At 32.2% G+C, this 17,231-nt stretch overlaps 1 protein-coding gene across 1 annotated transcript in view; it reads right to left on the bottom strand.

Moving 5' to 3' along the window:
• LOC142318221 (uncharacterized) overlaps positions 1 to 17,231 on the bottom strand; it is a 98,707-nt gene that overhangs the window by 10,398 nt on the left and 71,078 nt on the right. Inside the window, exons 11-12 of the mRNA XM_075354785.1 lie at positions 15,116 to 15,291; positions 5,892 to 6,042 (exon numbers count right to left, since the gene is read on the bottom strand). Of these exons, the coding sequence (XP_075210900.1) occupies positions 5,892 to 6,042; positions 15,116 to 15,291 (327 nt within the window). The remainder of the gene's footprint in view (positions 1 to 5,891; positions 6,043 to 15,115; positions 15,292 to 17,231) is intronic.

Below are 17,231 nucleotides of genomic sequence, written 5' to 3'. Positions count from 1 at the left end.
ATGTTTCACTAATACTGGAGAGAGTGATGGGAGTAGTTCAAAAGAAGTAACACAGAGAAAACAGCATTTTTAATGGCAGTACCTCAGACCATCGAACAATTTATCTAGTAGTGTCGATAAATTAGAATAACCTTGGTTATGTATAATAATAAAATATGTAAGAGAGTTTGTTTCTAAGTAGCGATTTGAATTTAAAACTTTTCTATCAATTTATGGACTGTAAATAACAAGGCACAGTAAACCTCAATGAAGTAAATCCCATTACTAGAAGAGTAAATATACATTTTTATCTTTTTTAACTATGATTTATTTTTATTATAGTAAAGTTTTCTTTCTTATTGTAATGTCTTAATGATTTCGGTGCTAATTTGGGTCAGTGACAGTGGGAACACTCAGAGTTATTCATCTGTTCTTATATATACTGTATACAGAGTGAATCAAAAGTATGGAAACCCCTCAACCACTTTAAAACCATTCCAGATAGAATATTGTGATTTTCAGGATAAGGTATCAATCTACTACTTTACCTTTTGATGAGAAATATAATTTTAATTCCTTCTTGGGGAGTGGCCCAGCGGTTGTAACTCATAATTTAAATGGTAATATCCTTTGTGTGAATTATTTTAAACGTTTCTTTGAGACCAGGCAAATGGTATAAATAAAAAGTTGTTACGATGTGTGTACCCAAAATTGGGGCAGGATAAATTTTGGATTTTGAAAAAAAATTACATTGATAATTTAAGGAACTGTTACTTGGAAATAAATTTATAAAAAACATAATGTTTGCTTATTTACTTATATTTCATTTAAATAAATGTTTGGAATGTCCTCCCCTTCTGTTGTTTGACAGTGTGCCAGTCAGTTGTAAAAGATGATACTGCATTATTCAATGATTCCCTAGTGATATTTTGTCATTGAAATATTTGGGTTTATTATGATAAATAAAATTTTTTAAGTGGCCCGATAGAAAGTAATCCAGTGGTGAAGAGCTGGGTGATCTTGCTGGCCATTCTATTTGACCCCTTTGGCCAGTGCATCTTCCAGGAAAAAATTCATTTAAAATTTCACTTAACTGAAGACTGAAATGAGGTGGGGCACAATCTTTTGAAAACAAATGTTTTGGAAGTTGGGGCCAACAATGTTTTGAATGTTTGGAATGACATGGTCAAGAAGCAATGCCTCATATTTCACTGTGTTTAAATTTCCACCAAATAAATATAGGCCCTATCAAATGTCCACCAACAATTCCTGCCCATACATTTACTTTGACTGGATACTGTGTATGTGCCTCATGATACCAGTGTGGATTAATATCAGTCCTGTATCTATAATTATTTATATTGCCAATTTAAAAACAAAACGTGACTATCACTAAAAAAAACTAGGTTGTTTAATAAATTAGTATCTGCACAAATATTGTTCCAACATAATTTCACAGAAATGAAGTCTTCGATTGGAGTTGTCTACATTAAGTTCTTGCACCAGACTACTCTTGAAGGAATTAAAAATTGTCACTTCTTAATGTCAAATCACTGAACTTAGGCTAACGTTATGTTATTATTTTTTTTTTTTTGTTATTTGTGGGCGAAAAACACCTGGGCGTTATCATCGCCCAGAATTTTATTAATAAAAGGGTAAAATAACTCTAAAATAATAAAGTTTATAAGGTGTAAATGTAATATTAATCATATAATAAAAATTTATTAAAACAAGCAAAGAAGGCAAAATAAAACTCATAACCAATACCACAGACGAAGTTGATAAAATATAAAAGTTAAAATAATCTAATAAAGAAACTATATAAAACTTACCTAATTCCGATGGGTTGTGCAAAAGTCCCCTCCCTGGATAGTAAAATTAAATACATAGAACCAAAAAAATCAAAATTGAAAGTAAAGGTTAAAATTATTAAAAAAACTCTTCTAACAGAAAAACATATATGACAATATTAAACTCTTTGCACTCTTTGGTACTATGCAAAAAGAGAAACATCTGGTCCAAAATTCTGTTATTATTGCACAAGATATCATGGATATTTTTAAGTATATTAAACTGATGATGCAACGCTACATAACATATGCAGTCCACGAGAATGTGGTGCACAGTCATGCGGCAGTTGCATCGTGTGCATAGGGGTGGGGCTTCTGCTGACATTAGGTATTGGTGTGTGATCCTCATATTTCCTAACCGTAACTGGCAGAGGACCACTTCCTCATGACGAGATTTTCTGTAAGAGGAGCCTTATGGCAACACTGAATCTTTAATCCATCGGAGTTTATTATCGACGGTAGTCGCCCAGTCACTTTGCCACCTTATTCTCAGTGATTGTTTTATAAGATTGATAAAATCAAAGGTAGTAACTCGGGTGGTGAAAGGAGGTTGAATACACACTTTCTTTGGCAGCAGAATCTGCTCTTTCGTTACCTAGAATCCCTACGTGGCTAGGGATCCAGCAAAAACTTACCTCTCTGTTGCGTTTATCTAACTCAGCAATTTTATCATTAATGTCAATGACGACAGGATGTTTGGAATAAAAGTTTTCTAACCCCTGGAGAGCGTTGTACGAGTCACTGCAAATAAGAATGCTCCCATATTTAGGGCTAACGATACTTAGAGCCCTATTCGTAGCGAGTAGTTCTGCGGTGAACACACTCGTAATACCGGGTAGGCCAAACATATAAGTCTTTTCATTGATAACAAAAGCACAACCAACGTTACAGTCATGTTTCGACCCATCAGTGTATATCACCGCGTCTGGGTTCGACTGGGTGAGAATAAACTGAAACATCTGCCGGAAAACAGTAGGTGGTGTTGATCGTTTATCGTATGTTGTAAGGTCAAATGTAAAATTTACAAGGTTTATTCTCCACGGAGGATTCGAGCACGAACATAATGGAAAAAACGAGGGAGTGCCAACATTTATACGCTGCAGCAGATGTCGTGTACGGACACCCACAGGCGCAGTACAACGTGGATGGTCCTCATACTTCCTTAAATTAGGATTCTTAAGAACTGTGTCAAAAGCTGGGTGTGGCTGTCCTTTGAGACGGGCAAAATAAGATAACAAAAGCTGGTCTCGTCTATCCCAAAGTGATGGCTTGTCACTGTCTACAACTAAGCTTGCGATAGGGCTCGATCTATACGCACCTGTTGCAAGCCGAAAGAAAGCATGGTGTACACCGTCCAGCATTTTAAGCACAGTTTGACGAGCTGAAGAGTAGGCGACACAACCATAATCCAAACGGGAATAAACAAGGGAATAGTAAAAACGTAACATACATGACCGATCGGCTCCGCAATTGGTGTTACTAAGGACCCGCATCATATCATCAAAACATTTTGTCCTTAATTCCTTTATATGTTTGATCCAGGTAAGACGGCTATCAAAAAGCAAACCTAGAAACTTGAAGTAAGGAGAGACAGCAATAAGCTCTCTGTTCAGAAAAACCTGCGGATTATAAGGGTTCCATAGCCGAGAAAAGACTACGCATTTCGTTTTGCCGGGTGAAAATGTGAAACCAGTAGTTCTTGACCAAGCCTCAAGGCGAAATATAGTGTTCTGTATCAGTCGCTCCGCAGTGGGTGTAGAGCGACTCATTATGTTGTTATGCTGCTGTTTTGAGTTGAATGAGGATTCTCTATAGATTTTTGCATAAATTTTGTTTTTGCAAACAAATTTGCACAATTTGTTGCAGATTTAGACCTACTTAAATTTCCCCTATTAAGAATGCTACCAGTTTCTTCAAATCGTTTGATGGTTTTTGACACTATACCTTTTGAAATAGGGTTATGGTTATTAAATATTGCACTGAACAATTCACAAACTTTGTTATACAACCTAACACTAATCACCAAAGCCCCTCATCATTACAAGTGTAGCTCTCTCAATTGTTCATTAAGTGACACGTTGATGGCATGTTACAGGTAATACAGGAAAAGTTAATTCAGTAAAAAAACAATTATAAAAAAGATGTAAATAACAAAAGTGGTTCATAAATTTGATAGAAGTAGACAAAATCAATTAATTGGATATTACACAACAATGAAGTAAGCTTCATTTTTGCAACAGTGGTAGAGACCCTTAATGATCAGCTGATCAGCATGATTAGGTGAAAATATTTTCATTTATTTACTCATTAAATTGGAACAAAAACAATTTTTTTTTTTAAGTTTTTTAAAAACTTTAAATAAATTTTAATATAATGAGATATCATTTCTTTTTTATTTAATTTTATTATTTGAATTTACTAAATTTAGCAATTGGCATCATGCTAACTTTTTATTTATCCCATTTTTCTTGTCTTAAAGAGACCTTTAGAATGATTATCACACAAAGGGTATTGTATTACCATTTGAAATATTTCAGTTACAACCTCTGGGTCACTCCCAAGAAGGGATTGAAATTTTATTTTGCATCAAAAGATAAATAGCTGACTGATACCTTATCCTAAAAGTTACAGTAATTTATCTGGAATGATTTTAAAGTTGTTGAGGGGTTTCCATACTTTTCATTCACTCTGTACATATATCTTTAGAAAATTCATATAATTCAATATACTGACCACTGTGCTAATTAAATTCAACATTAACAAGTTAACCACTAAAACAATGTAGGGGCTGGCTTACTTACTGTTCATTAGCTGAACAGATGCTATGTACACATTAGGAAAAAACAAATTTTTTTAAGCATTTTATTGTTTTTAAGTATATTTATCAATTAGCATAGTGCTTTTCTTTGTACTTTACAAAGTGTTTTTTTATAAATAGCTTGATTAAAATCTATCTTAAAGTTCTTAATTTCTATCTTAATGATATGTTATGGGGAACAAGTTTGTATTATTAAATGTGAATATATTAGCCTGTTATTGTGGGTTGAGGTGATGAAGGTAAAATATTAAAATACCCAAATTTACACATGCTACACAAATATATTGAATTAGTATATTCAAGCCTGATTAGAGGGAACTTAATTTGAAACATGTCACTGTCACTGTTAAAGGAAAAACATGTCACAAAAGATAAGTGTACAGGATTAAATTAATTTAATTATAATTTTAAAAAAATCTATTTAAGCAACATTGAGACTAAAAGATTAAAAATTAAAATTAGATTTGGTTCAGTTTCTCAATTCAAAAGTTATAATAACACCTGAATAACATTACAAAGATTATTTTTGCCTATGATATAAAATAAAAAAAAAATGACTGATTAAAAACTATGCAGTATCATTTTAAACATTCCCTGTAGAAAGTAGAAATTTAGCTTAAAATCAGTCTAAGCCATTCAATTTTACTACTATAAAATATTCCATTTATATACATAGTTGGTTATAATAAAAATTTATCACAAGGTATGTTTGTATGCCATTTAGCAAAATGGCTATTAAAAGAATTATGGCAAATTACAGTAAATACAATTTTTTTCCATCAAGTACAAAGTCATTTTTTCCAAAAATAACTACGATTTAATTACTAATTTACAAAATGAGGTTATATACTATTCCTGTCCTTAAAATTTGATTTACTAGGAGAAGGACATCTCTATGTCTAAACTACTAGGAGGACATTTCTATAATTAGTTGAAGGTTCATGCAATCTCTCCAGTTAGAGAACTGTGTAGGTTTTCCTCAACAGTTCATTTAAGAAATGCTGACTGAATTCTATAAAAGGATATCAGTGTTGACAGTAGCTGTGAGCATTTTCACAGTCTTTACTGGTTTCCTCATAAGGTCATCCTCAGCCTACTTCGTTCTTTACAGCAAGTCAAAATAGGTGACTTAGAGAAAATTTTGGCCTCTATCAGAATATGAAAACTCTTTTTATAATAATAAGAATGGCAAGTTCTCTTAATTTTTTAAATCTAGAGTAATTAAAACCTGAAAAACAACATACCATTAGCTTGTCTTAGGTTATAATAAGGCTCTTCTGCAAGAATTACAACTTTTACATCTTCTACTTTACAATGTTTAGTCCAGGTCCACAGCAGATTTTCAGGAGGAAATATAATTTTTGTTATCTTTTGAGCAACCAAAAAATCATTTAGCTGGAAAATTCAGTAAAAATTCTGCCATTTTAAGTTTTATAACATGTAAATAATTACTTTTACATAGATAGATAACAAACAGCAAATCATAAAATCTAACTTAATCTTAGATAAAAATAAAATTTTGAATGAGAACAATTACAATCAAACACAATTAATAGTGTACAAAGTAGTCTGGACTTTTATTAACTTTTATAACTTTCATAATGTTATTTGAATTTGATTTTTCTTATATACACTGTATTAAAAAATTAAAGTTAGCACTCCACAAACTGGAGCAATCATCTATTAGCAGTTAAGAACTCACCACTTTAGGTATTCTTATTCTTTTTCACATATTACACAATCTGTGCATCTCGCCATAAAATTACATTTATCTTCAATATTTCCTAAATTTATTTTTAATATATTTTTTATACGTTAAAAGGGAATAAAGAATAGTGTTTTGTAAGGAAAAATTGTGTTTCAAACAATTTGAAAAAACTTAAATACTACGAAAAAATACTCTATATACTGTAACTTAAAACCACTAAAATAATTAACTTGCAGGGTTACATTTTAAACTTCAGATTATAAACACTTTATCTTTGCAATCTTTTACAAGTTATTACACTTATTTTTGGATACAGTAGACAAAAACACTAAAGAAATAATACTGAAACCTGAAAAAATAAATAACTGGAAGCAACTCATTTTGAATTTTAGGTAGTAGAAGCATAATTTTTTTTTCCAGGAGCACTGTTAGTTACTGCTTCAGAGGATGAGATGAATGATTTTTAGTATGTGTGATAATGCCATGCCTGACCGAAATTCAAACCCAGGACCTCCAGATGAATAGCCGAGATGTTACCACTCCTGCCACAGAGGCCAGCAGGCAGTAGAAGCAAACCAATCAGTTTGTTGAATTGTAATATATTCTTACAGTAAATTTAAAATCAAGCAATCGAAAAATACACTGAGTTGCAACCACAGGACTTACAATTCAACCATAATAAGAGTTCCAAGTTCCTATAAATGTCATTGAATGGCTAGAAACCTAGCAGAGATTGAAATAAGTATTGCAGAGATGAGAAACCCAGCAGAGATTGATGTGTGTATTGCAGTGGCTGACAACAAAAATAAACACAAGCATGTTTAATATTATTTGATGAATAATAAATATAAATGTGTTTTGAAGCCCACTTAGTGAATCACTGGATATCAGAAATAGTGAAATCCATTTGAAGTCCCACAGTATGATGTATAGTTCAGCAGTAAATACATTGCTTAAGAGTGGGGCAGATAAACTCTGTGACTGACCACAAAGGTATATCTCCAGTTGAATTACTGAGCTGAGATTTAATACAATTTAATCACATGCTTCACATGTGAAGAAGTGTACAAGACAAGTTGAAATATCAGGTAATTATTGTTAGTTTTCTTTAACGAAGTTAATTAAAGGTAACAGGGTGGAACTGTTTGAGGCCAAGCATATAGACTGTTACCGTATTATATATTCAAGCTCAAACACCCACAGGGACTGTGAAATTTGAAACAGTCATAAAAATTATGCGTCCACCCCTATAAACAAGTTAATGCAGAGGATACTGAGGTTATATACACTACAACATGTAGCGCTAGACTAAAATGCATTTGTAATAAGTTGAAGTCTAGTGGAGCAGACCAATTAACTTATCCATTCAGGATCTTACTAAAGCTCCTGAAAGTACAGTTAAAAACATATCTAAAAATAAACATACTTAAAAATTTGACCTGATTCAGTGATAAATTGTATAATTTTATTTCTAATTAAATTTTTTTCTCCAAAAAGAGTTTAACTTTCAAAACTATAAAGATTAGTGTTCTGTGCTTCAATCAAACTTAGGTTAAAGTTATAACTCCTGAACTTGTGAACTAATTTCTGAAATTCAAATTTGCTTTTAATTATAAGGTTGCATAATTGTCCATTCTGTAGTTAGATTTAAAAAATGTATCATATTTTAGGGTTTTCTTTTTTTTTTACTGGAGAAAGAAAAGAAGCATTTATTTATTTCTATATCCCATGCAACAAATAATACATTACTGCATATGATTTTATACCTTATCACAATCAGAATGGTGTTAATTCAAATTAGACTTTACTTAATTTTTATTTTCCAAGTTTTCTGACCTAGATATTTCAATAATTACTGAATCAATTTCCATAATTGAAATTTTATTGTCTTTGGACTTTCTAAAGATTAATTTGAACTTATTCATTATTCTCTATGTTGAGTTTTAACATTATCAAATTTTGGTAGTGTGATAAAGCGCTTTAATAAGATAAACGGACTTTAATATAATATATTTTTATTTTAAATAAATCTTTAGGTTATTCTAGTGGCCTAAGTAACCTTAAAAAATAGTTTGGATTTCTGAATCACTTTAAAACTTTACATTTTGCTGTTATTATACTTCATCTTTATCATCATTAATGTATTAACATCATCCAAAATTGTAATTTTTCTCTAAATTCAGTAATTTTATTCCTTCCTTTCCCAATTAAACAACATAATTATTTTTATTTCTTATTTCAAGTATGACATTCTTATATTTTTTTCTTTTTCACAAATCCAGGTTCTTGAGCCTTTGTCTAATTAGTGTTTATCCCCAGCCATCGCGTCATGGAGTGAAGTCCAACCCCAGCCACAATGCAATGAAGTTCTCTTCATTGCATTGTGAATACCAGGACGACTTCATCCTGATCTGTGTAATTTAAAATATTGAGGTATTGAGGTATCAAAATAAGTTTTTTTATTATTAAAGATGCTATCTATTTTTATATTAGTAAATATATATATATTCTACAAAAAGAAAAATATTTAAAGATTAAAAAACAAAATTATTTTTTTATAATCTCAACCTTCTCATTGTATTAGAAGACTTACAAAAAAATAAAGGTAAATATATATATATATAATATATATATATATATATATATATATATATGAAAAGACTTAACTTTGAAGTAAATCGTCAGCAAGCAAGAAGCTGCAGACTTGAGTAACTTTAGAGTGAAATATTCTGTCTTAATCCCAAACAAACCTGATCATGGTTTGAGTTGTGACAAGACATGTGCCTCTCCATTTACAAAGTACTGTTGAGGACAAACTGTCAATATCCTTGAAGGAAGGGGAGAATATTCCAACAATGATAAGAGTGCAAGATCTGAGAGAAACCAGAAAAAAATTTCTTCCAGTAGTCATTAAGAGTAACAGTTTAGCGATGGTTGATGTGATCTCAACAACAAAAGGTTAAAGCTTATTAAAGCAAGTACTGCACGGCTGAAAAACTATCTTATGTTCTCTAAGGAAATGTGTTTTTAATCAGTTTTTTATCCAATGTGACAAAACAATTCATACCTGTACTTCTAGGTAAGAACTGCTCAATAGGAGGTCATAAAAACACAATTATGAGATTTCGTGTAAAATTACTTTTTTATAAAATAGTAAGTTACAGGTTGAAGTTTGTTGTAATAGAAATTAATCTAATAAGGAAAGATGAACAAAATTTTTGGCCAGGTAGTGAAGGGATAATACAGAATAAAATTTAAAAAAAGGAAATATAAGACTAGGAATAATAATAATAATAAATAATGTAGAAAAAAAAGAATTCAAGCAATGCATTAAAAGATTATTTTTGTTATAATAATGCAAAGCCCAAGTTTGGAGGATAAATTACATACAAAGAAATAGATGATTTAATGAAATATGAAAAAATAGATGACAGTTTGATAGTATGGGAAACTGGGATGATATATTACAATTGAAATTGAAAAGTACAAGAGAAAACATTTGCAGATATTGACTTGAAAAGAGGAACTAGAATTTCTGAATTTTCTAAGTGCATAATGATAAGTAGATATTTTGAAACCAGATTATGAACATATTTAGAAGAATACATTACTTCCATCCTAGTTTGGTAATAATGAAATGTATAGAATGATATGAAATTAAAATCTGAACACATCAGTTCAGTCTTAGAAGTTACACTATAAACAAATTTTAGATTCTGTAGAAATGTTAAGTTATATTAAATAATTAATTAAATTATTATTAATGTTAGAATGTTATTAAATTTTAAAATCAAATAACTAAGGCAGAAGAGGAAATCTGATAATTAGGAGGGTAAAAAAATTTGTAGAGATCCTTGAATAATGAGAAATATGTTAGCAATGATGGCTGCAGAAAGTATTAAAACATTAACAGAAAAAAATACAAAACTACAAAGGAAGCCTGGATGAAGAAAAATGATGTAATCTAGAAGAGAAAATTATTACAGAAAAAATAAATGTGGTGTATAAAAAAATAAAAGAAAATTTATGGAAAATAACAGCATAATGTTACAGTATTGCAGGTCCTGATGGAAGATTGTCAGGGAAAAAAGAAAGCTTATAGATGGCATGAATACAGAAGAGGACAATGTAGAGAAATAATAAAATTGCTAGAGAAGAAAAAATTATGATTCCTACAAGACTATTTTTGATTTGAATTTGATAAAGCACTGAAAGAATTACTCAAAAGTAAAGCTGAAGGGACTAATGATACACCACCTGAAATAATATATATAAAAATAGGCAGAATAGGTTGTAAGCATTAGCAAAAAATTTATGAAACTAGAAAAGTACTTCAGATTTTCACCATATCAAAGAAAGCAGGAGTGGAAAGATCAACATTTCATGTTTCTAAATGAATATAACTAGGGAAATTTATGATAGTTTACAACAAAAGGTAGAAGGTGTGCTACGAAAAGACTAATTCAGTTCCTACAAAAAGAGCTGAGAAGCAATGGTAATAATGCTAATAATAATTAGCCTTCAGATTAATTTTGGAGGAGAGCCAGGAGAAAAAAGCTAAAGGTTCAACTAAAAAGCTAATTAATATTGTAGATCTAAAAAAAACATTTCATAATGCAGAATAGAACTGATTTGAATAGAATCTATTTCTTACAGATATAAATACGAGGGTAAGTCAATTATTATCTGCAATTTAGTTATATTTTTGCTTATGATGGTAGTACTATCGTGTTGTGTGGCTGCTCCGCTTTCTGTTTGCACCAAAGAAGAGCAACGTTCAGTGATCAGTTTTTTGTGGTTGGAAGGTGTATCAGGGGCCGAAATTCAGTGAAGACTTTCGGTACAGTACAGGAACAGTGTGTTGCCGCAATGGAGTGTCTACGAGTGGATTGAAAAATTCAAAAATGGTCGCAAGTGTTATGCACGACCATAAGGAGCCGTACTACCACAAATGAGGAAAAATATTTACTACCACAAATGAGGAAAACATTGAGCATGCAAGTGACATGGTTTTCTTAGACAGATGAGTAACTATTGATGAAGTGGCACATCATCTACAAATTAGTCACGGTTCTGCCTATGAAATCATCCACAACAGACTTGGGTTTCAGAAGGTCTGTGAAAGATTGGTCCCAAAACAACTCACACAGTTGCACAAACAAACATGCTTGGACATCTGTCAAAAACATTTGGATCGCTATGGTAACGAACGGGACATCTTCTTAGACAGAATCATCACTGGTGATGAAACATGGATCCATCATTGTAGCTGGAGAGTAAACGGCAGAGTATGGAATGGAAATATCCAAATTCGCCCTGCAAAAACAGTTCAAAACCCAATTATCCGCAGGAAAACTGATGCTTACGGTTTTTTGGGACTCACAAGGCCCAGTACTGGAACATTATGAGGAAAGGGGGACGACAATAAACAGTGCGTGTTACATTGAGATGCTTACTGACAAGCTGAAGCCTGAAATTCGAAGCAAATTCCGAGGACTGCTGTCGAAAGTTGTTGTGTTGTTGCATGACAATGCCCGTCCACATACTGCTGCCCACACTGCTGAAATGCTCCAGAAACTCAACTTTGAAGTACTGGCTCATCCTCCGTATAGTCCTGATCTTGCCCCTTCTGACTACCACTTGTTTGGTCTGCTCAAAGAGCCATTAAGGGACTGTCGATTTACCTCAGACGAAACAGTGAAAGAAGCAGTGCATTCCTAGCTCACAGCTCATCTGAAAATCTTCTTTTATGAGGACATCAAGAAGTTTGTGCAACGATGGACCAAGTGCATTTAAATGCAAGGGGACTATGTTGAAAAATAATGTACATGTAAGTTTCCTATTTGTATTGCAATAAAATTTATAACTACATTGTGGATAATAATTGACTTACCCTCGGAAAATGAATGAAATTAAGAGAAAGAAGTTAATAGTGTAGACATGAAATATTTCTCACATTTAATTTTTTTCATCATTTTAAAATGTGAAAAGGTTAATTGTAGAGTATGTAGAGGAGTAAGCTGCCCCCTATTAATTATAATAAATTAATAACATACATAGGGGTATGATTTTTTTTAATAAGGGCATGAATTCACATTTATTACTTACAGATGATTATCGTCGTACAGTTGTATGCACCAACTGTGTTGAAAAAAAGTAACCTTATTTGTGCTTATTTATTTTTGATCTTGCTTACATTATTATCAATCACCAGAACCTTTGTTAAAAAGCCTCAAACAAGTAAAATTAGCCTAGGTGACACTATTGAACGTAAGGTAACATATGAATGAATCACTTCTATTTAGAATAGCTTCTCTATTACTGAAAATTAACTAAAATCCTAGTGAATCGTGCTCTATTTTGAACCACATCCTCAGTTCTTCAATCAGTACTATTTTCTGCATCCTGGTCCCTGCCTTCCCTCTATATAGATTTCTTTTACAGTGATCCAAGGGAATTCATTTATCTTCTCCACCTACATTACAAAGGTGGCAGTTTCAGTTGTTTTCCTTTTGTAAATGCTATCTGCTCTTAATCTTTATCTTTGCTTATAACACCTTCATGATGTGATCATCATAAAATGCTCTTTATCCATTAAATTTTGCTGTATTAAAATTTATTGATAAATTTTGTACATATATGCATAGCATGGGAATAAAAAGACCTTAGTTACAAAATGCAGTATTCATTTTTCAATATAATAAAATATCTACTTTTGAAGGCTTCCCAGCAGTTCATAGGCAACACCTCATATCATACAAGAAAGCAACATCAAAACATCCATTTATGTTTATTGTTGTAGTCAGTTCATTTACTTGGTGATAACATCCCTTGAATTTAAACCCTCATTCTAGAAAATTTCTGTTTATCACTATATTTCACATGATCAAAGGCTAATATTTTCTTTGATCTCTTATGTTTTTTTTTGGGGGGAGTTACACAAGCAAAAAATAGGCCTCTCTGGGACATATACCCCCAAAAAATCAAAACTGTTCTTACACATATGTTTTGGCATATTTTGCAAGTAAATTATTTTCTTTATAATCATAAGGTACAAATCATTTAATTTATACTGATCTCATTTTTTAAGGATACTGACATGTTTTTAAGGATGAGTATTAATCTTGACTGCAGTTTTCAGAAAATATATATTTCTGTTTAGTATATGTTAATGCTAAATACAAAGAGCGAAGTTACAGTGTTTGATAAACCAAATTTTTACTCAAAAAATATTAATTAATATTAATAATTAGTAGGTTTTTTAAGATTTAATTTTAAGTAAAAAAATCTTTGTAAATGGTTTTTTAATAAAATTCTGTTTCCCAATTTATATTTTAATATTACGAGGCTCGGCTGATAAATTTTGCACATATATGCATAGCATGGGAATAAAAAGAGCTTAGTTACAAAATGCAGTATTCATTTTTCAATATAATCCCCGTTTACACTGATAACACTTCCCAACATGTGACCTGTCACTGAAAGTTTCTGGCATTCTTTATTGGATCCAAGTGGCCACAGCTTTCTTCATCTTTCTTTGAGATCCCTCTTGAGATGAGGGAAGAAGTGGAAGTCGCATTGAGCCAACTCCGGCAAATATGGCAGATGCGGAATAGGCTCAAACTTCAGCTTGCAGAGAGCATCTGTAGTGGTGTGTGATGTGTGAGGCTGCACATTCTCATGTCGCAAGATTATGAGCATGGTGGTCTTTTGAATGCAACATACTCATCGTCTGAGGTGTCTTAATGCCTCAATGTACTATTCGAAGTTAGTCCCATGTTCCAGATAGTCATATAAACATGTTTGGCATCCCAAAACACAATCAAAAAGAGTTTCTTTGCCGAGACTTGAGTTTTGAATTATTTGGGTTTTAGTGATACATGCTTTGCCTTTTTTCTTCTGAGTCGTAATGATTTACCCAACTCTCATTCCCAGTCACAATATTGAAAAGGAAGTAGTTTCCTTCAGCACGATAGCACTGAAAAAGTTCCTCGCAACATTCGACATGATGCTGTTTGTGTTCGTCTGTCAGTTTGCGCAGTACCCATCGTGCAGAGATTTTACAGTAACCCAATTGCTCAATAATATGGCCTATCGTTCTTTAGATATGCCTAACTGAATAGCGATGTGTTACTGAGTGATTCGCTGATCACTTTGAAGCAAATCTACCACCTCCTTTTGATCTTTCTTGTCAGTCACAGAAACTGGTTGTCCACTGCAAGGTGCGTCCTCAAATGTTGCTTTACCAGCTTCACATTCGTGAAATTTCAACGCCCACCTATTCACAGTACTATCAACAGTTTCACTATTGTAAACTGCTTTTAAGTGATGAAAAATATTCATAGGATTCACATTTTCTGCTGTTCGATCACTGCACACTGTTTTAACCGTGTTGACGTATTGATAGTAATTGACTCCATTTTAACTGCTACTGAAAACAAACAGTAAAATTTTTTAGTGCATTATTGCAGGTTTGTAGAGGACGATTTTAGCTATATGTGCTGCCACACCCAACTCGATAGTACCTTTTGTCTCCATGTAGCATGCTAGTGTGCAAAATTTATCACCTAAACCTTATTGTATATAAGCACATTTAACACCCAGGAAACTTAAGACTAATTTATATCTTGTATGAACTTATCTTTAGTAGATACTTACTTTATCTTTTATAAGATACAACTTATCTTTAGTAGAACTTATCTTTTATCTTTAGTAGATAAAAGTAATTATATAATAATTTTTAACAAAACATTTACTTACCTTTTTAAAATAAAGTTTAGAAAATTCATTCTCCAAAGCAGCAAACCATGATAAACCCATAGAAGGATCCAATATAGTAAATATTTTCGAGAGGGAAACTAATTTTTCACGGTATTTTCTTTTTTCAGATTCTTGTAACTGTTCATATGAAAACATATGTGCTTTCTTCCACTCCTCTGAAAGATTTTCAAATGTTTGTTAAATATTACAGCTTCAACTTGAGAAATGTTATTTTACTGACATCTATTTAATATTAGTTTCTACCTTAACATACTAAAAAAAAAGAAAGAAAAACACTATATATATATATATGAAAAGATGAAAAAAATGGGAGCTTCTGAAATGCATAATCACAACCATGTACAGTTGGCAGCACTGCTTTACGCAGAGGTAACCTTGCCACTCAGTCATAACGGAGCAGTGGAATGATCAACAGAGTGCTTTTGCCATAAAACTGTTTATAAAACCAATGATAAGTTTGGAAGGTGCACAAAGTTCTGATGGTATTACAATTTAGGGCATGTTCCATCAAAACTCGCGCAATGAAAAGGTGGATTAAAACCTTTGAAGAACTGGATTGGCTCTGAAAATAAACTGACAGGATGACCAAGAAATGTTCAAACGCCACACAATATTGAGCCCCACAGTATTCTATTTGTAAAAATGCAACTGTGGTCGGGTTGTCCCCAGAGAGTGTTCACCGAATTTTTCATTCTGATTTAACATTTCAACCATACAAGTTACAGATTTTGCAAGAACTGAAGGAGAAAATTATGACAAACATTAAGGAGGGCAATGAATTTATGGTTTCAGATTAGGCACATTTCCATCTCACAGATTACATGAACAAGCAGAACTGTCATTACTAGGCAGACAGCAACCCCAATGAAGTTCATGAACACCTTTTACACAGCAGCTAGGTAATGGTATGATGGGCAGTTTTGTCACATGAGGTCAGTCATGACCACTGACTCTTTGTATCTGTATGTTTACATGCTAAAATCTTTTGTTACAACTGCATTGAACAATTTCCCACACCAACCTGGTTTCTACAGAATGATTGCCTTGCACACTGCGAGGCAATCAATGGCAGCTGTGCAAGAATTATTTGGTAAATGTCAAAATTCTGTGACATTCCCTGGCTCCCCAAGATCACTGGATTTGTCAGTTCGTGATTTTTTTCTTCTTGGAATACCTTAAGAGTGTGGTCTATAAGAATCAGCCAAGAGTTTGGGTGAATTGAAACCAGTAATTCCAGATAAAATTCATAGCATCCCACTTGAGAAGTTGCAGCGAGCAATGGCAACTTCAATGGCAAATTGGCAGAGAGCATACCTAGAGGAGCTGCCATGTACATGATGTAATTTTCAGAAACTGATATTAATTAGGTATTTTGATAATTTTATATTTTTATACATATTATATTTTTTAATTGTAATGGTTAGGTTTTGTCAATTTTTTTTGTTACATTTTTCAAAAGTTCCCATTTTTTTGTATCTGTATTTCAAACTGGAGTCATGAGAGCCAAGCTACCATGGTGATAAGATTCACTGCTAGAGGTAGAGCCAGGAAGTGCTATGAATCAATCAATGTGCTGGCATAGAAGAGGTATGAAAAAGGAACAAGAGTTAAATAATATTTTTTTGCTAATTCTAAGAAAGTATAAGACTGTTAAACATTAAAATGTGAACTGTATCTTTGGCAGTCATAAGTGTTTTCTGGTGTAATATACAGTTGTAATTCAAGGCTGGTCAAAGACTGGTTGATGAAGACCACAGGGAGTAGTAAATCTAGACCTTATAAATTCTCAGAATTTCAAAAAATCCTATATTCTATTCATGAAGATGTCAAAATCTTTGTAACGAAATAGAGTTGATAAGAGACATGTCACTAGTAAGGGGTGTATCATATCATAAGAGAAATATGAATCCAATGTTTTTGAATATATTTCTGCATTAAATTTTATCAACTTAAATTACAAAGATGACATTTCTTATACCAGATCATACCTTATATGATCTGGGTCTATGATTATAATGGGACAATCATTCAAGCTGAGAAATTTGTCGTCACCCAGAATCAAAATGACTTCACAGTAATGAAATTTCAAGACCGT

The sequence above is a fragment of the Lycorma delicatula genome, chromosome 1, assembly GCF_047948215.1.
Source record: "Lycorma delicatula isolate Av1 chromosome 1, ASM4794821v1, whole genome shotgun sequence".
NCBI classification, from domain to species: Eukaryota; Metazoa; Arthropoda; class Insecta; order Hemiptera; family Fulgoridae; genus Lycorma; species Lycorma delicatula.
Note: the sequence above shows the minus strand (reverse complement) of the source record. Positions and strands in the feature narration are given on the sequence as shown.